The sequence below is a fragment of the Lepidochelys kempii genome, chromosome 12 (genome assembly GCF_965140285.1).
Source record: "Lepidochelys kempii isolate rLepKem1 chromosome 12, rLepKem1.hap1, whole genome shotgun sequence".
Taxonomy (NCBI): Eukaryota; Metazoa; Chordata; order Testudines; family Cheloniidae; genus Lepidochelys; species Lepidochelys kempii.
Window position 1 is genome coordinate 2,711,185 of NC_136391.1, and position 24,102 is coordinate 2,735,286.

At 54.1% G+C, this 24,102-nt stretch overlaps 1 protein-coding gene across 1 annotated transcript in view; it reads right to left on the reverse strand.

Moving 5' to 3' along the window:
- The window catches only part of CARMIL2 (capping protein regulator and myosin 1 linker 2), a 141,057-nt gene that overhangs the window by 13,547 nt on the left and 103,408 nt on the right, over window positions 1-24,102 (reverse strand). The window contains exons 31-34 of the mRNA XM_073307100.2: window positions 21,624-21,892; window positions 13,039-13,142; window positions 8,562-8,967; window positions 6,972-7,091 (exon numbers count right to left, since the gene is read on the reverse strand). Coding sequence (XP_073163201.2) covers window positions 6,972-7,091; window positions 8,562-8,967; window positions 13,039-13,142; window positions 21,624-21,892 — 899 coding nt within the window. The remainder of the gene's footprint in view (window positions 1-6,971; window positions 7,092-8,561; window positions 8,968-13,038; window positions 13,143-21,623; window positions 21,893-24,102) is intronic.

The following is a 24,102-nucleotide window of genomic DNA, read 5'->3' on the forward strand; positions in this document are numbered from 1 at the left end:
GCAAATATCTCAGCAAACAGCGTAAACAGTCTGCGTGTGGATCACTCCTTGGCACAGATCGCCTACAAGTGTCGCCCGCCTTAAAAGCCGGGGCACAGGGCATGCCCCGGCCTGGGTACTCTAACTAAATGAACTAACTAACAGCGAACTAACGACAGGTACTAGCACTGAACGAATGAAAAGTTCTGGGGACGAGCTACAGCAAAGCTGGAGCAGCACAGTTCCAACGCACCTTCACGGGCGGCAAGAAGGAACTGAGCATTTGCTGCATCACCTGGCAAGTGCTTCCTAGAATGTGACGTCAGAGAGGGGTGGAGAAGAGACCGGGCCCATGGACTGGGAACCAGAGGAGGATGGTGCTCTGCGCACGGCACTGAGACAGGGGAAGTGCTACCATTAGAGTGACCCGACAGCCCATCAATGACACCTGCGGACAGTACCACTTGACTGGGGGTAGGGCTGAAATAGTGCGGAGGGATTTAGAGGGATTAGAAACACAAGTAGGAAATAAAAGAGGCCAGTCTGGGCCAGTGCAGTTCAACCCACAGTGAGGGGACAGGCTGATGCACAGAGCGGGGCAGCAGCCACAGCCCATGAGATTGGCAGTGACTGTGGGCAGAGGCAGGTTTGCAATGTGCTCAGGGTAACATCAAAACCCAGTGCAGGGGCATCGCCACCCAGGAGCAGTGAGGCGACAGTCTGTCAGCATGGGACACCGGTGAGGCTGCTCTGAGAATACTGGCCTTGGTCACGCCACCAGGCAATCCCAAAGAGCTAAGCAGTCAAGAAAGGGGAGTGAGGGAGGAGGCAAGGTGAAGGAACAACCATCACTGTAAAGTCACTGACTATAGCTGTGAGTGGGAGGGCCTAAGAACTGCCCATGAGAGGCATTTCTACACCGGGAACCCACTCATCTCAATGGGATTCTTCCTGCCAACTTCCTCCAGCTCTGAATCAGGCCCCGCGACAGCAGAGGAGTTCATGGGCTGGCCCGAGGGGGCACTGCAGAGAGCGAGGGCATGAGATGGAGCAAAGGAAAAACAAGCTGTGAAATGATCTCCTACGAGGAGAGGTGGAAACTCCATTGCTTGAGTCATCTAGAACTGGGTAGCGCAAAGACCTGGAGAATGGCCCACAGGGAACAATTCTACCCTAGCTGCTGGCATGGACTAGCCTTTCCCAGCTGTCTGTGTGTTCTCATGGGACCATCTACTCTATGGGCATTGGCCCTGTGGCAGCCCATGCTACATAACGAGGCCTTCCGACACAAGGGCAATACTAGTGCTCCCGAAGAGGGAATTCCATAGCAAAAACACAGGGGCAGCTCTCGGGGAGGTGCAGGTATCTCTACAGAAAGGCAGCTGATGCGCTTATGGGAATCAGGCATCCGGAAAGATCAGCCTTGGGAACGTTCAAGCAACCAGCGCCGGGGCCTGCCTCCCCCTGGGCACACAGGAAAGGAGGGAAGAGTAGCCCCTGCTGCTCCCTGCCCCTCCAGCTCTGCAGCAGATCATCAGCTCATGATGAGTCAGGGTTGCCTAACCTCTCCCCAGCCACAGGCCATGCTGCCAACATGCCAGGAGGCTGAGGGCTGAACCCATGGGCGCCGACTCCATGGGTGCTGCAGGGCTGCAGCACCTATGGGGAAAAATTAGCAGGTGCGCCGCACCCACCGTCAGCCGAGCTCCCCCAGCCCCCATCTCCTCCTCCTCCCACAAGCGCGCTGCGTCCCTGCTCCTCCCCCTCTCAGCGCCTCCCGCCCACCGCCTACCAGCTGTTTGGTGGCACTCAGGACTTTCCAGGAGGGAGGGGGAGGAGTGGGGATGTGGCACGCTCGGGGGAGGAGGCAGAAAAGAGGTGGGGCAGGGGCAGGGACTTGGGGGAAGGGGGCGGAATTGGGGCGGGGCAAGGGTGGTGCAGGGGTGGACAGGGGCAGAGGGGAAGTTGGCGCCTATGGCTGAACCTGAATGTGATCAAGGCAGTTGGCATGGCACCGGTGGCATTCATGCATGATCTCAGCAGGACCATGGCTGTGCTGCCATATTAAAGAGGAAGCCAGCCATGGGAGGCAGTTAGCTAGCAGGATGACCTACTGTTGCTCTAAAGACTCTCAGGAAAATCCTGGGCACATACAAGGGTTAGACAAAGACGTGACACCTCAGCAGACCGGTCTAGATGGGCTCCAGGACAGAGATCTGACTGGTCACTTCTACCTGCTGGTCCTAGGCTGATCAAACGTGTGTTTCCTAAGCATCATATGCAAAACAGCATTCACATTCTACACAGGGGTACCTGAGCACCTTCCAGTAGTGCATTGAGCAACATGACTATGATCAGTCCCATGTTCGTTCTCTCAGCCTTGGCCTATGGCAGGTGCACCATGGAGGGCCTTGTTTCAGTCGGGCCATTTTGATGTTATACGTTGCTCTGAGTTTATGTTGGCAAAGGCAAGGTTCAAGAAACATGGCTGGCACTGGAGGAGAAGGTGGAAAGATTTGTGATGACCCTTAGCTCCTGGGGGGAGTTCCAGGACCAAGCCCAAGAAAGTTCTGCCTCCTGCACAGCCAAGCTTCCCCCTTGTGGCAGAGAGTTCCACTGTGCCTGAGGAGCAGGGTTGTTGACCATGACATCTTCATCCCACAATGTTAGCAGATATCCTGGGCATGGACCACTTGAAGATAAGGACTGAAACCTCGAATCGGATTCTTTTTCCTATGGGAAGCCAGTGCAGAGAGCAGGTCTGATGTGAATCTGCCTCATGGAACCTGCACAAGATGCACTCATTCTTCCTGCTTGGGGGCAGTGTCAGGACATGCTGCTGACCTGCCATTTAACATGTATATTGGGGCAGCACCCACGGGTCCCCATTGGCATCACCATGCTGGATGCACGCAGGGAGACACCCTCTCTGCCCAAAGACCTCACATCAAAGAACACAGCTGTAATTTTGTGCACTTATGCCCTCATGACTCTGCAGCAAGCAGCCCCACTCCATCCCCTATAGGGCTGTCCAACACATACGTACTTGGTGGTAATGAGGAGCAGCAATGCAGATGCTTAATGAAGGGCTTCTCTCAATTCCAGAGGGAGGAAGGGAGAGCTGTTCCCACAATCCCCTGCCTTTCGCAGCAGAGTTGGAAATATTCACGGAAGAGCTGGGGAAAAACACATTAAGCATTCTGTGCATTTGAGCCAATGCAATGCCGAGTCCCCATAGCTCCCACAGCTTCTCTGCTCCTCCTCACAGGATATTTCCTTTCCAAGGGGATGCCCACCGGCTCTGCTCACAGAAGGCTTCCATTCACCTTTTGCTCTTGGCCCCTGTGGCCTTTCAAGACAACCCTGTAGGCTGGCACTTTCCTTGTCAATATCGGCACATGGTGTTGCAGATTTTCATGGGACAAAGTGGAGATGCAGCCTCTTAATTTGTGCTCACAGGTCACAGACTCATAGAATTATAGAAGATTAGGGTTCGAAGAGACCTCAGGAGGTCATCTAGTCCCACCCCCTGCTCAAAGCAGGACCAACCCCAGCTAAATCATCCCACATGTGTTTGTCAAGCTGGATCTTATAAACCTTGAATGATGGAGATTCCACCACCTCCCTAGGTAACCCATGCCCATAACAAACCGCACACATAAAAGGCAGCACTCAGCTATCCACCTGGACACCTGCCATTAGCAGCTGCAAAACACAGTTATTCATGCTTACAAAATGAGAGGATATTGCTGAAAATCAGAGCAGCTGCATTACAACAAAGCAAGGTTCTGGAGTCCTAGTAGATTCTCAAACTGCCCCTTGAGTCTCTAAAAAAAGAGCCCACAGGAATTCTCCTCTAACAGGCCCTGCTTCAAGCTACATATCACCTTACTCACCTGGAGCCACTAGCCATGTATATTAAACACAAGCGTCACCCCCAGACCCCTCAGTGCAAAGTGGCAAAGGGCACACCATCCCTTGACACATCAGGCCTGACCCACTCATTGCCCTGCACATTGTCATCATCTGTACTTAAAAGGTGTCGTGTGAAGTCTCATACACTGACTGGTGACACGCTGGTCCTGATAATCACTGTGCAATGTATGGACAGGCTGCGTACAAACAGCTAGAGATGCATGCTGGGAATACGTTCAGAAAGCCCAGCTTGCCCTAGACAAAAGGAAGAGGGATTTACTTGTCTGACCAGCTTGACCACATAGAACAATGAAAGGTACATTTACATAGAAGGTAAACAAAGCGAGCAAGTGGGGGAGATGACTGCTTAATGATCATGACAGGGGCTGGAGTCTGCACCCCAAGACGCCATCCTGGCTCTTGAAACAGAGACATTGGGGTAATAGGAGCAGGGGCAAAGGGACGTTCAAGTCATTCATCTCCTAAGGGAACAATGAAACCAGTACATGGATTCTGTGAGGGCTGGGTCCTGGCTGGAAAATCCCATCAAACTGGAGACTGCTGACAACTTGGGGTAAGGAAGAAACAATGTTAGGCAAAGCTACATCTTACTGAATTCAGTTTTAGACCCTAGAAAGTGTGTTGTTCTGTTTTGTTTATAACCCTTTCGAAGCCAGAAATCACTTCAATCTAGGGTCTCTGTTAAACATACATATTCGTTTGATTACAAGCCATCTCCAAGCTGGAGTTACATGCTCAGCTGAGCTACCTAGCTGGTCTGTGCACTGGCTCTTTGGAGGCAGCGAGCTTGGGATCAGCTCTGAGAGTGTGTGACGAAGCAGGGAGTTTTCTTGTTGTTTTCAATGGTTTGCATGAAGAGGGCATGGGACTCCGTTTCCCTGTGTGCTACTGGTTTAATGAGATGGTGGGAGTGGGAATTTGTTGTTATAGAGGGCCAGCAAATGGGCCGGAGAATGGATACCCCAGCAACTAGTGACCAGGAGACCCCGCTTGGGAATCACAGCTAGTGTGAAGACAATGGGCTGCGGAGAGAGAACCCTGGTGACCTGACCAGACGGTTCCAGCCAGAGGGAAAACAAAGGTCGGATGAGAGGAGAGGAGGCCCAGGCATCCTGTTTACCTGGGACAGAAGCAGGACTTGGGGGATGGTGATATCAGATGCCCAGCTGGAAGGAGGGGGTCTCAGGGCTGGGAGCAGAGAGCAGCTAGAGCCCAGCTGGAGGCTGGAGAGATCTAGATATACTGTCCTGAGTATTGCTAGGCCTGAGGCCCTGAGAGAGTCTCCTAGGCTATGTTCAGACGCTCAATAAACCCTCCTGTTTTACACTGGCTGAGAGTCACTCCGGTCTAGAGATCGGGGTCGCATTATTTCCTCTGGGTTTGGAGGCCCCAGAGTTCCAGAGTGAGTGGACTCCCTGAGGGGGCCCAGGGCAGAGACAGGCGCGGTTCCAGAAGGTGGAGGAGCCTACGGCTTAACCCCAAGAGAGAGTGGACCTCTGAGAAGGGCTGTCGCACTGAAGGGGGTTCCTCCCAGGGACTGTACGGAGCCGAGAGAGAGCACAAGTCCTGTGAGTCCATGACAGTGTACAGTCAGAGGGATGGGCCACTGCAGGGGAGTCAGTTTTGGGGGCACTTGGGACCAGAAGGGCTGTTGGGGTCACCCTACAAGGAGCAACCCAGGGGACCCCACTGTGCTGTGAGCATGCTGCTGGTGGCGGGGCTCTGAACCAAAGCTTCCCAGCACAGACACACCCAGGGCTCCGGGGCAGGTGGTGACAACCCCTCACTGGGCTGGGTGAATCCCCAAAGCCTCACAACCAGCCATCAGGATTATTCATTCCATGGCAGAACGCTTTACCCATGCCAGCTCTCTGCATTAGGTGAGGTCCCAAAAGCTGTTGCTGTATCCGTCCTACAGACAGTTCTGCTGTATCAACGTCCCCATCTGTTAACATGCCACAGGTTTGCCATGGAGCAAATGCTCTGTCAGACAACTTACTGCCTGAACCAGTGAGTTCATGCCTGCCTGGGACACACCACGCTCTGGGAGATTTACTGCTCATGTAAAGGGCTCATCTCAGAAGGAGCAGAGACTGGGAGTGGCTGGGTCACTACAAAAAATAATTTTCCCTCTCTTGATACTCACACCTTCTTGTCAACTATTGAGAATGGGCCACATCCACCCTAATTGAATTGGCCTCATTAGCACTGACCCCCCACTTACTGGAAAACTCCCATCTTTTAATGTGCTGTATATTTATACCAGCTTACTGTATTTTTCACTCCATGCATCTGATGAAGTGGGTTTTAGCCCATGAAAGCTTATGCCCAAATAAATTTGTTAGTCTCTAAGGTGCCACAAGGAATCCTCATTATTTTTGTTCAGACCAGAAAGGATCACTAGATTATTTTGCTAGCTGGAGCAGTTGTCACACTGCTGGCACATCCCTTTCTCAGTGTCCCCACACTTTTGTTTTCACGAATGGTGAATGGGCGCGTTAAGCCTTTGCACCGAGAAGAGAGTATGCTGTAGCAAAAACAGTTAACCCTACACTGCATGTAACCACATCACTGTGACAGAGGGCACAGAACTCACACCTTCCTGCTTGCCTACCATCTCAGTTAATGGAGAATCACCACTAGCTGTTGGCAGTGGAGGGCCTATGTCACACAGCTGTAGTTCCGATTACACCCAATAGAAGGCAGCAGTGTACGCACACGTGCCAGGCCATTGCACTACTCTGAGCACTTGGCCAGTCTGCCATAGTTTAAATTCTAATGCTGGGGTGTGAAGGGTTCAGCATACTGGTGATATTTGCCTATTGGGGGCCCATTCCCCTCATGTAAATGGGGAGGAGGGGGCAGCAATAAGGCTGGGGGGATGGGGACTGGGTTCCGAGCAGCACCTTCCTGCTGGTTATTCCATGCAATGCCGACTCTTCATCTGTAGGCGAGGAACACAAAACCTCAAGAGCCATCCTCCGTGGGGCAGGACAAGGAGCAGGGGGAAGGTGACTCAGCAAAACCAGGGTGGGGGTGTATGTGTCTCCTCTCACCTGCTTCTTCTTCCCCTCAGAGGACAGGACTTTGGTGACCCCGATCCGGTGCAGCATAACATGGACGCGCTGCTCAAAGGAGTTGGGGATCTCCCCGTCACTCTTCTCAAAGGGCTGCCTCTGAAGGGTAAACAGGACAAAGCCGGGGGCATGCCCAGGTGGCTGCATTACAGTCACCAGGGCCCCCACACCCGTTGTGCTGGGCAGGCCCCATGGCTTTCACCTTTGAGCCCGCCCAGGTATGGGCGGCTTCCCAGCCCCCAGCAGCCCTGTAGAGCCGTGGGGAGCCGGGCTATGCCATGGCACCTTGGCAGGCTGTCCTGCGAGAGTTCCCCATGGTGCTGCATGCTGCAGCTCTGTCCCATATGCCATGCCTGCCCCGACTGCTGCATGGCCTTGTGCCTTGCCCCCAACCCCACTGCAGCCTTCTGCAAGGCCTGCTCCAGGGATCCTCCCCCGTCCAGAACCAGGCTCCTTTATGACACTCAGCCCCTTCCACCTGGGTACAAGGGCCAGCGGGAGGGGGAGAGCGTACCCCAGGGGGCGAAGCAAGATCCATCCCTCCCCTCACGTTGCCCAGGCCGAGGGCAGGTTTGCCAAGAGACACGCCTGCCCCCTGGCAGTAACTGACGGCACCAGGCGAGTCTGGCTCGGGACACAACGTTTGTACTTCGCTGCTGGGCTGCGGCCACAGTCCTCTTCCCGATCTCCTGCCCCAGAACCGCAGCAGGTGCTACACCCCCCCCGGATAGGGTGACCAGACGGCAAGTGTGAAAAATCAGGACGAGAATGGGGGGTAATAGGTGCCTATAAGGCAAAGCCCCGAACATCGAGACTGTCCCTATAAAATCGGGACATCTGGTCACCCGACCCTTGGAGCTCCCTCTGGCGCGTGTTTGCCTAAGATCAGTTCCCCCACCCAGCTGTATCACAGCAGCTATTCCCGGTCCTTGGCTGCTCCGGGCTCTTTCTGATCCTCCGTTACTGGGGCAGGCCTCAAATTCCCCCAATCATCCCCCAGGGACGTGGGCAGGAGCAGGGAGGGGCCCAACAATAGGCCCCACAGTGCTAGACTGGTTGGTGCCATCCGTACCCCCAAAGTCCCCTGCCGCTTCCCAGGCACGGAGCAGGGAGACAGCCCCACGCCCAAACCCATCTGTAGTGCAGCCAGCAGCCAAGACTAGCTAGGACAGGCCAGGATTTGGGGCCTGATCCAAACCTGCCTGAGGTCAATGGGAGTCATCCCACAGATCCCTGTGAACCCTGGATCACTCTTAGGGTTCCCCTGGCTGGAGACACCAGCCCACACAGGCTGGGTCAGGCAGTCTGAGAGCTGGAGAACCAGCCTCCATGAACAGTCCCCTTTACATTGGCTGCAGCTCAGGCCAGCCAGGGGGGATACAAACCTCACACAACACAGAGCCTCCGGGCTCCTGCTCTCTGCTGCGCAGCTACTTAGCAAGTTCCCCTGTGCTGACTCCAGGGATGAACTGGGCCCTTACACTCAGGACACCCCTAAACTGGGGCAAATGCCAAGAGCACAGGCTCCCGGGGGCTAGGATTGGGGCGGTGGGGGAAGGGGGCTGTTACCTTTTCGTGTTTCGCTCCTAGAACCTCTTCATCCTCACCAGACAGGAGTATGAGGGACTGTGACTTGCCCTCTCGGGAATACTTGGGCCTGATCCTGTGGGCGGCATCGGGGGTCTGGCTGGGCTCTGCATTGGCCCTGGGCTCCACAGCAAGCCCACCCTCTTCGGATTTGCTCAGTGCCTTCCCAGGCTCCCCTGCCTTACTGGGAGGCTTTGAAATGTCACTGCGAGTGGACTTCCTGCCCTTGGCTGCCGAGGGGCTGCCCTCTGGCTCCTTCTCGCACTTCCAGGCCCTGCTGGACTTCGGCTTCTTGAATGCAAAGAAGTTTCCTATTTTCTTTTTGAAGGTCCGGGTGCCAGACGGCACGAGGCGGGCTGAGCCAGGAGAGATCCCCCGGGGAGCTGGGCTGGAGCAAGAGGAGGAAGCCAGGAAAAGAGTTAGCACAGGTGCTGATCGGAGACATGAACTGAGAGCAGGTACCAGAATCACTGTGCCCCCAATGCCAAGAACTGTGTCAAGCACTTCTCTGCTGCCAGCCTGCAGCCTGGGGAGCCAGTCCACAGGGAAGGGGCAGGAAAGGAACATCTCCACAGCAGAGGGGACTCACCACACCCTTGGAAAGGCAGCTGGCTCTGTGGCCTCTTGACTGTTTCCTTGTCTTTGAACTTCCCCCTGGCTATTGGGATTAGAAAAATCAGTGGGGGGGGGAGGCATGGTGGAGCGCAGCCTAGCCCCAGTCCTAGCCCTTGGAGGGTGCCCAGCAGGCAGCAGGATGCGGGGCTCTGGGAAGGGGCTGGGAAATGGGGGTTGGGACGGCAGGATCCCCACCTGGGAGATTCATTGCAGACACACTTAGCTGCACATTTCACCGTCTCCCCTCCAGGAGCTTCAGCCGCAGAGGTGCAGCTGCCTCTCAGCTCTGGACCGTAGCTAGGCAGGTCGGGGTCCCTGGCCCTGGGGACAACCTGTGCTGTTAGCATTCTCCAGCGCAAAGGTTCCTGTGCCAACACTTTCCCGGCCCACACCGAGCAGCCGTCCCCCCACGAGGACGGGCCGGACGTCCCCCCAGCACTCAGCCACTCCCCGGGGCTGCGCCGCTCTGCAGTCTCACACTAATCGGCCAGGATTTCTGCCCTAGCAAGTCAATAATTGAAGACGTTTCATACACAGTAGGTCAGGCGGCTTCGAGAGACACGGCCAGTCCCAGAACCACCCTGACTAGGCCCGGCTGCTGACACCACCATTCCCTGCGCCACAGGGGCTGCCAAGTCCCAGGGACTGCGCGAGAGGGAGGTGGAGAACCAGGAGCCGTCACTGACCGCAGCAGCCCTGGGTGGAGATCCAGGCTGTACCAGCATGAGCCCCAGTGTCCCGTCTCAACCTGCACCAGGACACAAGCTCAGTGGTACCCTCCTCTCCTGGCCGGGAACACGGAGGGGACTTCCCAAGGCCTCCCACTTGGGCAGGCGTGATGGCAATTTTCCTCCATGGCTGACATGGTCCCAGAGTGTAGAGATGGCCACACTCCCTAGAAGCCAGCAGTAAATAGGGGTGTGTCTAGGCGGCCCGTGAAGGTAGCCTGGGGTGGCCACACCATTACTCCAGCTAGTAGCAGACACAAGCTGGCTCTTCCTCGGCTTTACATAGCCTCAGGTGCAAGGGCCGACAGCTGGTTCTGTAAGAACCCCACCAGCTCCCCTCTGGGCACTGCTGCTTTCAGCACCACTGTTCATGATGAGTGCCCAGATCACAGAAGACATCCTTCTCTCCTTCCCCAGCACAGGCTGCTAGATACAGCCCAGCCCTTTACAATTCCCCTCTTCCCTGCAGGGCAGGTTCCACCCAGTAACCCTTGTGCTCTCTTCCCCCAGGATGGGGACAACTTCAGTTGGCCAGGACAACAGCTGGCTGGGTATGAAAACCTAACTACTGCACTGCATGAGGCTGTGCCTGGCTCTCGTTCTTACCATGAAGGGTCGTGCATTTCAGAGCCGGGCTTCTGCCAAGTTCAGGGGATGTCTCGATCAGGGAGCACCTCCGGCTCCCAGTGCAGCAGGATGCACGAGTAGAGTTTTACACCGAGACGGGGGCGGGGGGGGCAGATCTCAACACTAGTTTCATCAACAGGGATCACTATCGCTAGCTGGATGGAAAGCCCAAGTGACAAGTGGTAGGAAATATAGATCGACACAACGACAGGGAAGAGAGTCCTGCTCAGCAGGAGGCTGCTTGTGGGAGGGGTGACAGAGCAAGGGACAATGAGGAAAACAGAGACCGGAGAAGGATAAGAAAGGAGAGGGAGCAAAGGAGAGAAAATCTAGCTCAATTTTGACTCCTCCTGTGCAGGGAGGGGCGGGGGCAGAGTTTTGTTTGCGAACACACCTGAGCTAAGCCCTGCACAGGCCATGCTGCCTGGTTTCTAAGATCCGCCCCTAGCAATGTTCAGCCCACATTCAGTGCTTCCTGCCTTCCCAGCCCCAGTGAACGAGCCCTCCCAGAGCCTTTGCGGAGGTGGAAACGGATGCTAGGAGTGAGCTGCCCGAGGACACACAGCGAGTCTGGAAGGACAACCCACACGCTTTTGGCTTCCAGGTCCCAACTGACTGCATTAGCTCCCACTGCCCTTGTACACCGATTTCCTCCCAAAGGGCCATGGGCTTGGAAGGGCTAGTTTCAAATCCCAGCGCCCAGTCTGGTGCATCAGCCGACCTTGCCTCACTTCTCAAAGGCCACCTTCTGGCCGGGACCCCAAAGGGAGATGCCCACTAGCTGCAGAGCCCAGTACACTCATTGTTAAGTGTAATGGTGCGAACCCCAGTGTCCTGGGCTCATTCCAGTTCAGGGAATGGCATTCTAACATCCTAAATGCCCCCTTGCACTTCCAGTTGGATTTGGTGGGCCAGGTCCTCAGCTGGCATCAGATGGTGAGTGCCACTGAAGTCAGACCAGCTAAAGCTCTGAACCAGATTCTTACTCAGCCCCTGACCAAAACTGCGGTGTATCATTTCTGGGTGCTGTTAAACAGTTGCTGTGTAGCACCCCAGACATGAGTGCATTTCTGCAGTGGGTGAAATGATCCCTATAAGATCCCACACCCAAACACAGATAGTGTATTGTGAGAATTTGCTAATATGTTCACAAGGCACTCGGAGTGCTAGATGAATGGTGTTTAAAAGCATTGACGACTATTAATTAGTAGTGACCTGAATTTCAAACCATGCAAGGTAATTTTGCCCCAAGGAATGACTGAGGGCGATTCCCCAGTTTAGCACTAGCTTGTGACCCAGGCACCTCTTGATGCCAACTGGCACATGGCCTAAGGGTTACAGGACTCCCCTGGGCTTAGTATGCACATTCTAGTTCAAAGAATGCCACGTGAGGGCTCAAAGCCTGTGTCACACTGGTCATCGATACTGTTGTGAAATGCATGTACAGCTGTCATGTAAGGAGTTCTGTATATACACTGACAATTACATTCTTACAGCCTGCATCAAATGTGAAAAGCAGGTTAGCTGTCAGACAGGAGCGGTTTGTTCATCTAATCTGTTTACATGTAAATTGAGCATTGTCTGGTTCACAAGGAGCAGTCACTGGCATTTTAAGCTAATGAAGAGCAGAGGGGACTTTAGAAGGAAAGTAGCAGGAAGAGATAGATGTGGGGCAGGATGGGGGAGAGGAACCCTGTCTTGACGTAAATATCAAAGGCTTGTTTTTGTCTAGTTTGGGGGTGCAAAGAGGACTCCTTCAGCAAGGAAGTGAATGGGCAGGAAGTTTGCTTCATGAAAAGGGATTCCAGCCAGGCTTGGTTGAAAACACTGGAGAAATCTTTGGGTAAGACAAGCTTCTTTAGACAGGAGGAGAACTTGTGAACTAAGTTCGGTCTCTAGAAAGTGTGTTATTGATTTTATTTGTAACCATTTCCAATATTCTTATTCACACTCACTTGAATCTCTGATAATAAACTGATTCTTGTTTTCACTATAACTAGATCAAAGTGCTGTGTGTTTAAGCTAAGGGGGTCCCTTGTCCAGTTTTGGCATGGACAGTCCTCTGTTGGGGTGGTTTGTCCCCCATCTGGTACAGGGACAAACCAGATGTGGCTCTGTCTGGTAGCGGACAGAGGATGCCCTTTATGAAGGGCACGCCGCTTTGCCCCCTCCGGCATGACCCCAATTCTCCAGTGTTCTGGGATCATGCGAGCGTGATGTTATGTTTAGCAGAGCTGTGTTCTAAGGTGTAACTCATGAGCTGCGGAGTCCCGTCCCTGTGGGAATGGCAGGTAATTCTGTGCATGGTCAGTGGATCAGGGACTGGACGCTCCGAGGACTTGTGGGTTGGTACATGTGCGTCACTGCCTGTACACAGACAGCGAGGCCCACGGAGGTCCAGAAGGCAGGGCTTGTGTTGCCAGAGAGCGGACACACAGCGGGCATGGCCCAGTAGCAGCTACAGTACTGAATACACCTCGTTTACTTACAGCGGCTCCTCTTGGATCAGCTTCTTGGTAAAGAACTCCTCTAGCCCTTCATCCACGCAAGTAATGCTTCTGTCCTCGTCATTCTCAGTCGGGGCTGGCTGGACCTACGAGCAAGTGCTACAGTCAGAAGAGCTCAGTGCTGCAGAAGCAGGGAAGAGGGGAGGCGAGACGCCAGGGGAGAAGCTGAATTCAGGGGGACGCCCCCAGGAGAAAGTGAGAAATCACTCCCTGACGTTCCTACTGATGCAGCTGCTTTTTAATTGCATGCGCACGTACACACCTTTGTATGAATTTGCTGTTGAATAATAATAAAATAACAGTACTAGCAACCAGCTCTTACCTAGCACTCGTCATCAGCAGATCTCAAAGCTCTTTATAAAGGAGAGCAACACTATCCCTGTTTCACAGAGCGGGAAACTGAGGCACAGAGACTTGCCCAAGGTCTCTCAGCAGGCCAGTGGCAGAGGCGGGAATATAACCCTGGTCTCCTGAATCCCAGGACAGCGCTCTATCCACTAGTGCAGTGGTTCTCAGCCAGGGGTATGTGTACCCGGGGGTAGCAGAGCTCTTCCAGGGGGCACATCAACTCCTCTAGATATTTGCCCACTTTGCCAACAGGTGACATAAAAGCACTAGCAAAGTCAGTACACACTAAAATGTCATACAAACAATGGCTTGTTTATCCTGCTCCCTATACTATACACTGAAATGTGAGTACAGTATTTATATTCCAATGGATTTATTTTTAATTATATGGTAACAATGAGAAAGTCAGTGATTTGTCAGTATTACTGTGCTGTGACACTTCTGTATTTTTATGTATGATTCTGGAATCAAGGAGTTTTTAAGTGAGGTGAAACTTGGGGTACACAAGACAAATCAGCCTCCTGAAAGGAGTACTGTGGTCTGGAAAGGTCAAGAGCCATTGCAGTAGCTCACAAGGCCTCCCTTCAATGCCACGTGGCTGTGCATCAGAAGGGACGTAAAGAAAAAACCACTCCAGAATAAGATCACAAGCCAAGCGCTGCTTCCATCATCTAAACGGTTTCTTCCCTGTTATAGGGCGCACAGCTGCAGGCCTGACAGTCAGTTCAAACCCTCCACAGCCTTGGAGCACCTCCCGGCTGTCCCCAAACAACGCTGCCTGCAGGCTCAGAGACAAGCTCAGACATACACCCAGCTCCAAGAAACAGCCTGGCCGGGCTGGGGTGATGCCTAGCTTCCCCAGTGTACTTTGCACCAGTGTGTTTTCTTCTGCGCTTTCCCAAGAGCTGATGCTTGAAGCCAAAGCCTGTGCTATGGCTAAGCTCCCCCTGCCATTATTGTGCAGCATTTCCAGCTGCTCGGCCCTAGGTCTGAAAATTGCCCATGTGGTGCTTTTAGAACTTGTTGCCCGCTCATGCTTGGTGATGTTACCAAGTAAAGAAATTGCACCCGGTTCCAGGGAGATGGCCAAGAGCAGCCCAGTCTTCCTCTTCCCAGCAACATCCTTGGGGCACGTGTCCCAAGTGACAGACTCAGGAGCGGCCTCATAAACGCTTTCGCCTGGACAGCGGGAGACTGCGTGTGTTCCATTTCACTTTTGACTTACTGGAAAAGCTCCAGGACAAGGCGCCCAGTTTTGAAAACCCTAAGAAAACACCCCACCGAATACAGATTGCAAATATAGGGAATATTCTAGGCCAAAACTGGGTGACATCAGAGCTGTGAGGAGTCAGATCATTTGTATGCCGTATAGTCTCCAATTTCTGGGCAGCAAAACCCACCCCTCACTCCAGGTACTTGCCCTGGTGCCAGATTGCTCTCCACAGATCCTTTGCCAGTGTTTTGCCCCAGTGGTTTCTAAATGATCTATGCAGCCAGGGTTGGGGGAAGGAATTTCATCATTTCCCTTAGGAAATGATTCCACATGCTATGGGTCTGATCCTGTCCCCCTGGAAACACCACTACTCCTGTGTGTGGGAGCAGGCCCCTGCTGGCCAGTTGCTAGCCCAGATCTCCCTCCCAAGCTTCTTCATTTCATCCCATGAAGGACTCCTCACCTCTTCCATGTCTGGCCCCTTCACTGCTCTCCTCACATGCTGCTCCAGTGAGCCTCTATCTTTACTTTATGGCGGAGCCCAGATCCGAGCATCGTGGCCCAAATGTGTCAGTCACTCAACAGCCTGGGCCACGACCCGCTATCTCGTAACAGGCCTGGGTCCACCCCCAAACCACATTCCCCTCACACGTGTGCATCTGACTGGCTGGCTGCTCCCCCCACGGCCATAGGAACCGGAGAGGTTCCCCCAGACAAACACTGCTTGTTCTCCCAGGTCTAATTTGCTATTCTCCACTCCTGTGTTGGATCCCACTGGTCTCTCTAGGGTTTCTCTGCCCTTCCTGCTCGTCTCACTCCCACCTCCCCCCGTGCAGCCTCGCCTGCAAAGGTGAGGACTGGGTTAAGTGTGACCAATCAGAAGGAGGCTCCCCCAGCTAAACACATGGGGCATTGGCCTGTGCCATCCAGCAGTTCCTTTTCAACCCTGGGGTCGCGTTCACACCCAAGCCCAACCATGTGCTTTGATTGACAGGAGAAACACAAAAGACCGGCCTTCTGAGGAACTCCAGGGTGCTTGGGATATTCCCCTGGCGGGAAGCCTTGGAGGTTCACTCCCAACCCAGGCGGTGTTTGTGTCGTACCAAGGCGGTGCTATAGGCCTGCGCCCCTGTGCAGAGCAATGCCTGCAGCACACACAGCTCTCCGCTGAGTCGATTTCTAGAGGCTGTTTTCCGAGTCTAGGGAGCATTTTGCATGGCAGACAAAAGCCCTCAGCAACTACAAGAGAGGAACCCAGCAGGATGTGTGCACTCGGAGGATAATCACTTGCGGTTCTCAGAATGGGACCCCTCTGATTCCCCCACCCAACACGATCTCTGCTCTTGCAGAAGGTCTCTATGGTTTAGCAGTTTGAGCAACAAGGCCGGGGCAAGTGTGCTCAAGGGCTCCAATGGGGAGGGCGGGGGCTGGAAACCAGCCAGGTAACTGCCTCCCAGAGTGAGGGAGGTGAGCTCAGAGCATCCAACTGCCTCTGGGTGGCGACCAGCTCTAGCCACCCCTCGAGAGGCGGAGTGGAGACTGGCGAGCGGAATAGGGGACATCAACAAGCAAGCGACACTCCGATGTTGAGGGTTGCAGACCCCAGCCAGCTCCCGCCTCCAGAGACAGGGAGCGGACAGGAGCTTTTCAAGGAACTAAAAAGGCAGGGGGAGGCCAACTCTCAGACCAAGCCTGGCATACAGGAGCCTATACCCTCCTGCCCCTTCACAGTGCCAGTCGGGTAACTGCTTGCCAGCAGGTTTCATAGAATCATAGAATATCAGGGTTGGCAGGGACCTCAGGAGGTCATCTAGTTCAACCCCCTGCTCAAAGCAGGGCCAATCCCCAATTTTTGCCCCAGATCCCTAAATGACCCCCTCAAGGATTGAACTCACAACCCTGGGTTTAGCAGGCCAAAGCTCAAACCACTGAGCTATCCCTCCCCCCCAGAGTAACAGCCGTGTTAGTCTGTATTCGCAAAAAGAAAAGGAGGACTTGTGGCACCTTAGAGACTAACCAATTTATTTGAGCATAAGCTTTCGTGAGCTACAGCTCACTGTTGCTCAGGCAGAAGGGGTACTAGCCAGATGAACAGCTAACCAGTGAGGTGTAACATAAAGCAGGGCAGGAGAGCTATGCGATCTTCACCCCTGTGCAACCCCCGCCTGCTGAGCCGGCACATCTCGTGCTCATTTTGCGCACACACACTGAATGCCAACATGGTGCAACAACAGCACTGTCCAACCAAGGCTACGGCCAAAGCACTAGTACCACGAGCCCCATTTTCAGGGGCATGTATATGCAATAAGCAACTTACATCACCATTTACAGCCCCATTCACTTTGGCCCAGGAGAACTGCACCCTTTTCCCCTAGATCTGGGTGCAGCCTGCTGAGTGCCTCAGTTTCCCCAGCTGAAGATGGGGTTAGTCACATGGGGTTACCCAACTCCCTGGAAGGCTGCAGGGATGAACTAGTTACTGTGTGGAAGGCCCTTTGGAAAGAAAATGTAAAAGCACCAAGTGCAAAGTGTTATCATAATTCTATATGTTTAGTCCTATCGACAGGGCCGTGGAATGGAACACTGCCCCCCTGAGCCCCCTCCCAGACTGCTAGGAGGGCCACGGACTCCCTGGGGGTGCAGTCAGACACAGAGCAGCTGCTAGGTTGTAATAATCCCAGCTAAACACCTGGAAGGGCTCTCATCCTCCCACACTTCCTCCTCCCCACTCACCTGCAGCAGCCCGCTCTGGCAGAATTCAAGCATGCTTATGGAGGGCTGGAGTTACTGAGCGCTAAAATGGGATCTGTTGCCTTGTGAACTGAATGCTCCCTTCTGGGGATTTTCCACGGCTCCATCAAAAGCCACAGGAGCCCCCTACCACCCCCAGTCTAAATACAATGCACAAAGGGAGGACTGGGCTACAAAGCCCCTTCTAATGCGGTTACTTACAGGAGGTGGCAAAAGCTTTAAGCACAGTCTATCTTCTCAGAGCCATCTGCTTCTGTTCCCACCATGCAGACGCACAGGCCTCTCACGAGGCAAAACTTTTGCAGAGCCCTTCGCATGGGCCTGTGTGGAGTAGTCAGGATTCTTTCCCAGCATTGTCTGCAGATGCAAACTGCCCCAGCGTCTGGGGGTGTCTGGCTCATATTCGTCCCTAGTTCTAGGTCAGTTAACTCAGACGTTTTGTCCCATCAATGCCATGAATTAAAAAGTACTTTCAAATTGCAGCAGCTCTGCAGCACTCCCAAGCCCTGCGAGCTCACAGGAACTCCAAGCGTTGGCTGGGATGGAGCCAACATTTTGATTTCTCTTCCTACTGGGCCAAACTGGTGCTTGCAGGAAATGCTAATGAGGTCTCAACCAGGGTCTCTCCTTCTTCACTGCTAAGTGTTTGCCACAGAGTGTGTCTTTTGAAGAATGCCTGTACACCTGCTAGCCACCGCTCTGCATCCCAGAGGTAGCCACAGTTCAGTGGCTTAATTATCCTTGGGATGCTCATTCTCTGACTCAGCAAAGTACTTAAGCAGGTGTATAAACCTTAAATACGCACCTGTAAAAGCTGACCTTTGGGCCATAGCCAGTAAAGCGAACTGGGACTGGCTCCTGATAGAGTGCGCTACCTCAGTGGCTACCTACAACCAGCCCGAGGCACCTGAGCAACGGCCGTGGGGCACAAAGGTGCCCTTAGCATGCTAGGGTTCTCTGCTAACCATTTCAGGCATGTCTGAGCAGCCCCAGATGTCGAAGGCACCATGCAGAGAACCCGACTAGTGAGCAGCAGCTGCAGAGCAAGGAGGGCACTGCACAACAAAACCAGACGTTGCAAGGGGCAGATGCCGAAGCACCTCGTCCCAGAGCCAAGGCGAGGGTGGGCAGCCTGGGAAAGGATGAATAGTGTTTGCCCCAAAGTTAGGTCAAATCCCTGGCACACTCAGACGAGCTGCAGTGACTCCGTTAGAAGGGTGCCTATCGCTCCAAGTGCAGACCTTGGCCCACCATCTCCAAGGGACAGAGAGAAACAAGCTACATCAGCGCTAGGTATTCCCCTCAAGAGTCCGACCCTGGTCCGGTCCCATGAGCTGCACAGGGCTGATGGCTTTCAATTGACAAGTGCAAGGCTATTTCTTCTTTGCTGGCATTTAAATCCATACCAGCTTTTCATTCCACCATTATTTGTGTCTCTGGAGAGCAATGCCAGTATTAAGCATCCACTTGCACATCACCTCTGTCAGATACGGCCCTAGCCAAACGCTCAGGCAATACTAACCCGTAAGGACTCTTCCTGCCTGGATCGGACTAGAAAACCCCACAGTCCAAAGGCAGTGCCATGCCAGTCCCTTGGGCCTGTCCCTGTCTGTAGGAGCAACTTGCTACTAGACTGGCCAACATGGGAGGGAACTCATCCTCTCTCGTGTAGAGGAGATGTGTCAAGACAATCACCCTCATACTCTCAGCAGCCGTGCAAACCTTGGGCCTGACTGTACCGCTAATATAGCTTGCTAGTTAGTGAGGCAGTGGAATCAGGCCGGCTGCCTCCCATGCACCCCCGTGGCCTGGGCTCACGCTAGAGGCAGCCTGCCTCCGTTTCCCCTCTTAGACTTTTCAAATAAAACTTCCCTTCAAGTTTTTTCTTGGGCAAAAATACCCCTCCCTAGGGCCTGGGCTTATTAATGTAAAATAAGCCCTCAAAACCCTCCACTTCTCAGACCAAGTCTAGTCCTAAGGCCACCCAACCCAAGCTTCCTCTTTCTCCTCCCAGGCCTTCCTGGCTGGGGCCTTTGCAGGCTCTTCCCTGGGTCAGGGTCTCTCCCAGGCCTCCCTGCCTAGGGCAACTTCCCTGGTCTCCCGTCTTCCCCGCAGGAGCCATTCCTCATTCTGCAGATTCAACCACAGCTTCTGGAGCGTTGCCCTTTGTGCAGCGCCCTGCTGCCCTTTCTAGGGAATCCCCTGAGCCACCCCAGGGGTGCCTCACTCTATAATCAGGGCTGGCAAGCCCCAGTCCCCTAAGGGGTGAGCACCGGTACAGGCTGCAGCTCTCTTACTGCCAGTCCTGGATGCCAGCACAGCAGCGGCAATGTTCTGCACATGCCAGGTCTGAGCCCAGTGAAATCTTGGGGGGACGCGCCAGGGGAGGTTCCTGGGTCTCGGTGGTGCAGGGAGAAAGGAGAGACCCTAAAGAGCCTTTCCTCTTTGGAGGCTGGAGGTTACCCTGCTCTCATCGACACAAGGAACTGTGTTGCTGGAAAGAGGCCGTTAAGACTTTTATCATCTCAGGCTCAATAAGGAGCAGGAATGGTTTCTCTCCAATCAAAGCAATTCTCCCTTCCAGTTCATGGTGTTAGACCTTGGATGCCTGGCTGACCACCCCCCTGCACTGTGTGTAAACACACAGCCCCTGCTTGATGCCAGAGTTACCTCCCTCTGGCTGTGTCTGCTGGGCCCCAGTGGAAGAGAGGGAAGGCGAGACGCGAGGTCAGAGGGGCACCCTGTCTGCCAGAACAGCTGCGGAGCAGGGACACAGTCGCTAACCCGGACGCTGGAGAGACGCAAAATCAGCGGCAGCCTGCTGAGCCCTCTGGTAAAATCCCATCAAACCCCTTTGGCCCACAGGAGATGCCTAAACAAGGGGGTAGATGCAAGCATGCTATGAGAGGCCAGCCCAGTGCGACTCCCAGTGCACGACGTGGTCCTCAGCCAGGGACTCTCCCAATGCCCCTGCCAGGTGGCAGCTCCGCAGAGCTTGGAATGCAGGTGCCAGGCTTGATGCCATGCAGGTCCCAGGGCGGAATTCACCCTTGGCAGAGGGTAGGCTGCGCAAAGGGAGCCTCTGTGCCCCCTACATGCCAGGGAGGCGGCACTGGTGCCGAGTGGGGTTCGGAGGGTGGGCCGCACCTCCTCGGACATGAACCTGGAGTGGGCCAGACCTCTACCACTGGGAGCCTGGGGGGGGGCAACACCCCCATTACCCTTGCTCAGAACAAAGCCCACGTACGGGAGTCTGAGCCCTGCCACATCAGCATAGGGGAGCTGCATCCTGCCTGCACCGAGAGCTGATGCTTACTCCCAGGAGGGGCTGGGGAGCACCAGATTCTCCCTGTGTGCTGGGCAAACCCTGGGTTCATTCTGCATGGAAACAGAATCCCCTGCTTTGAAAACGAAGCCAGCCAATGATCAATTAACAGAAACAGCTTGACAAGGGAACCAAACTCTGCTCCTCAGCTTTTTAAAACCATCCCGCCGTGAGATGGGCTAGTCTGGCCTAAATGACTACCCACCTCCCCCAGGAATGGTGATCGCTCGCTTTATTTAGGCTCTAACTTCACAGCCCCCCAAAGTTATGTTGCCTTCCCCCGAGGCCTAAGGCTGAGTTATAAATGAACTGATTGACAGAAAGGGGGCAGATCCTGTCACTTTTGAAACTAATCAAATGAGTCAGAAGTATCAGAGAGCCATATAACAGTCAGTGAGCTTTTTTACTGTGGAAAAGATACACGGTTAATTCCAAATCTGTTCAAAAGGATAAGGGCCGTCTCATCAGGCCAGTGCATCCTTGGGGCAAACAAGCATCTAAGAGTTAAAGCAAATTTCCCAGTTTTGCTGAAGGCTCCGGTAGGTAGGAAATACACCCCCAGCAGAGACCTTCAAGCCAGCCAAAAAGGTTTCAAATCAATATAGTCAGATAGAAAACGACACTGCAAATGGGCAAAGCCCCTGCATGCAAACTGCAGCTTCTCTGCTTGTGTCACATCTACAACATTGCTGCAGCATCTCAAGATTTTAGCAATCCACCGGCAATATAAAACCACCACATACCCTCAGCTAAAACCTTCTCCTCTAAGGTAAAAACCAGCAGCAACCGAAGCCCAGCTGATGACTGCATAATAAAACAGCTGCTGCTCGGTATCTTTCATCTTTCAGGGCTGGAATAACTGCTGATTAAAGATATTTCCCCGTGACATAATTAAGCCCTGCCTGACTGAAGAATGAAAAGCAGGCTTACACTCGGCTTGCTTGGAGGCCGCTTGTTCCTGCGGTTGGGTCGGGGCCTAGCTCGGGTGTAGTGCTCCAGTTTCTCTCCCTCAGTTGGCAGGTCCATGAGGGATTGTATGGGTGCAGGCTCCGGGAAAGGAAGCAAACTGCTTCCAGTCTCAGCATCCTTTGTGGAGGCAGGGCGTGACTTCAGAGAGGCACAGCTGACTGACAGCAGAGCCTGGTGAGTTCCAATCTTGTTATCTTCTGCCTCTGCCTGAAGATCGAGCTCCGACAGACCTGGGGGGGGGGGGGGGGGAGAAGGTGGAGAAAACCTTTGAAAATCTGGCACAGGCAGAATGCTGTCCCTGCGCAGGGGTTCCTGCCACAGGGAGATTATTACACAAGCAGCTCAGACAGCCTTGCAGATCATGGCTAGCACGTTCAGTGCTCCCAGCACCACAGGGGAAAAATAACCCTTGTCACAATTTGCAAAAATGCCACAGACAGTGGGAGTAGCTTGTGCATCAATCTCTTGGAACGGACTTGGGCCCTGGCCTTCCATGCACAGAATTTCCCTGGGGATCGGTGGGAGCTCGTGCACAGAGGGCTGCCAGCATCTGGGCAGACTTTCGTGCATGTCAGTAGGGCACCGGTCAGGGCTCGCTCCTGCTCTGGGCACAGGCAGCTGAAGAGCTACCAGGGGAGAAATTGCTGCTCTCCTTTTAACTTTTAAGTGGACAAAACTAGCAAGAATTGATTCAAACAGAGCCCAGTTTAGCCAGGTGGCACTTGGACTGATAACAGAGGTCATGCATTCAGTTCCAATAAGCTTGGTCTAACAGGCTAGTGTGTTAGACATAAGGTCTTGGGGCAGGGGCTGTTTCCTTGTTCTGTGGCTGTACAGCGCCTGGCACAGTGGGGTCCTGGCTAGGGCTCCCAGGCACTCTGACAAACACAACCGATAATAAAATAATAATTAATAGTTTTATCTGTGATACTGTATTACCCTGAAACAGCACACACGCCAATAGAGATTAGTCACATCCCAGCAGAGTACCCAAGGGGGGAGCTACAATGGGTGGGGCAGATCAGCCGAGTCCCACTTCCCTGCTCCCACTCACCTGCCTGTGCTCGAGGGGAATTCACCCCCGGAAGGGCTAGAGGGGATGCCCCTGCCTCCCACCCCTAGGGGTTCTGTTGGGGAGATGCAATGGTTATGCTCCCACCAAGGACCTTCTATAGCAGAGGGCGGGTCAGGTCAGCACTGCCCTTTGGCGGCCTGGACCAGTACCTTCTCTCTGGAGCCTGTATGCCTGCTGGCAGTGAAGAGGTTCCCATCACCCTTGCAGCTGGCAGTGGCCCGGGTAGGATCGATACCACTCAAAAACGGCTGCTCCGGAACCAGCCATCGGAGCCACAAGGGCAAACCCTGTGCCCACACAGAGACCAATGACTCCGATCAGACCCCATGCAGTGCTGGGGCCCACCACACTGATCCAACTGCAGGATCAGGGCCTTCGTCTGTTCAGCAGCATAAGCAAGGTACCAGGGTGAGTGTCTCTCTGAGAGGCAACAGGCAACCAACCTGGAGTGCTGCGCATTACACCCCCCCATCACATGCAGACCGACCGACCGACCTCAGGAGGGTGGCTGCACAAAGGCTAGTATTTCTACTGACCTGACCACACGGTGGGTTCCAGAGAGTCCACATTGCTCAGACTCTCCTGCTTGGCCCTCCTTGCTACATGCAGTTAAACACCGACGTGTGGCTGTCCGCGATCAGCTCTGTGCTGATGCAGCGCTAAGCAGGAGATCAGGGCCTAGTGCAGCTAGAAGGGGGTGCTACTAGCAGGCAGGGCATTTCCTCGCTGGGCTCAACGGCGTTTGCTTTCTTAAGTCAGTCCCTTCCTCACCCGTAGCCAGCTGGTGGGCAAGGAGAGAGAGACCGTTTCCAGGAGAGGAGCAGGAGCTGGGGTTGGACTCCCTCCAAATCCCGCTGCTGGGGCCATCAGAACCATTCCCAAATGAGCCAGCAGCTCTCGTGAGCAGGGTAGAGAGGAGCCGTGCCCGACGCGGCTGCCATGCCAGTGCAAAGAGCTAGCACTGCAGGCCCTGGGGTACAGGACACATCTTCTAATCCAGTGCCACCTGTGGGGGCTCCAGCAACACCACAGACCAGCCTGCTGCCTTAGGGCAGCCCGTTCCGGGGCCCAGCACTGGCAGGAACAGAGTGCATGTCTGGGTCCCCCAGTGGGAACGGTTCGCTGTTGAGTGGCTGATGCTACACTGAGAATGCTCCATGTGGGAAGAACCTTCTCTGCCCCAGCGGCCACCTCCCCCTGCCTGAACCTGCAGTCCCACGTGGTACATTATGTACAAAGAGCCCCTCGGGGCTAGGAACGTGGAGCGATGGATTCTGGCACAAGACGGGGATAAGAGGGAAGGTCCTTGCATGGATCTGTAACTGGTTAAAAGACAGAAAACAAGGGGTAGGAATAAATGGTCAG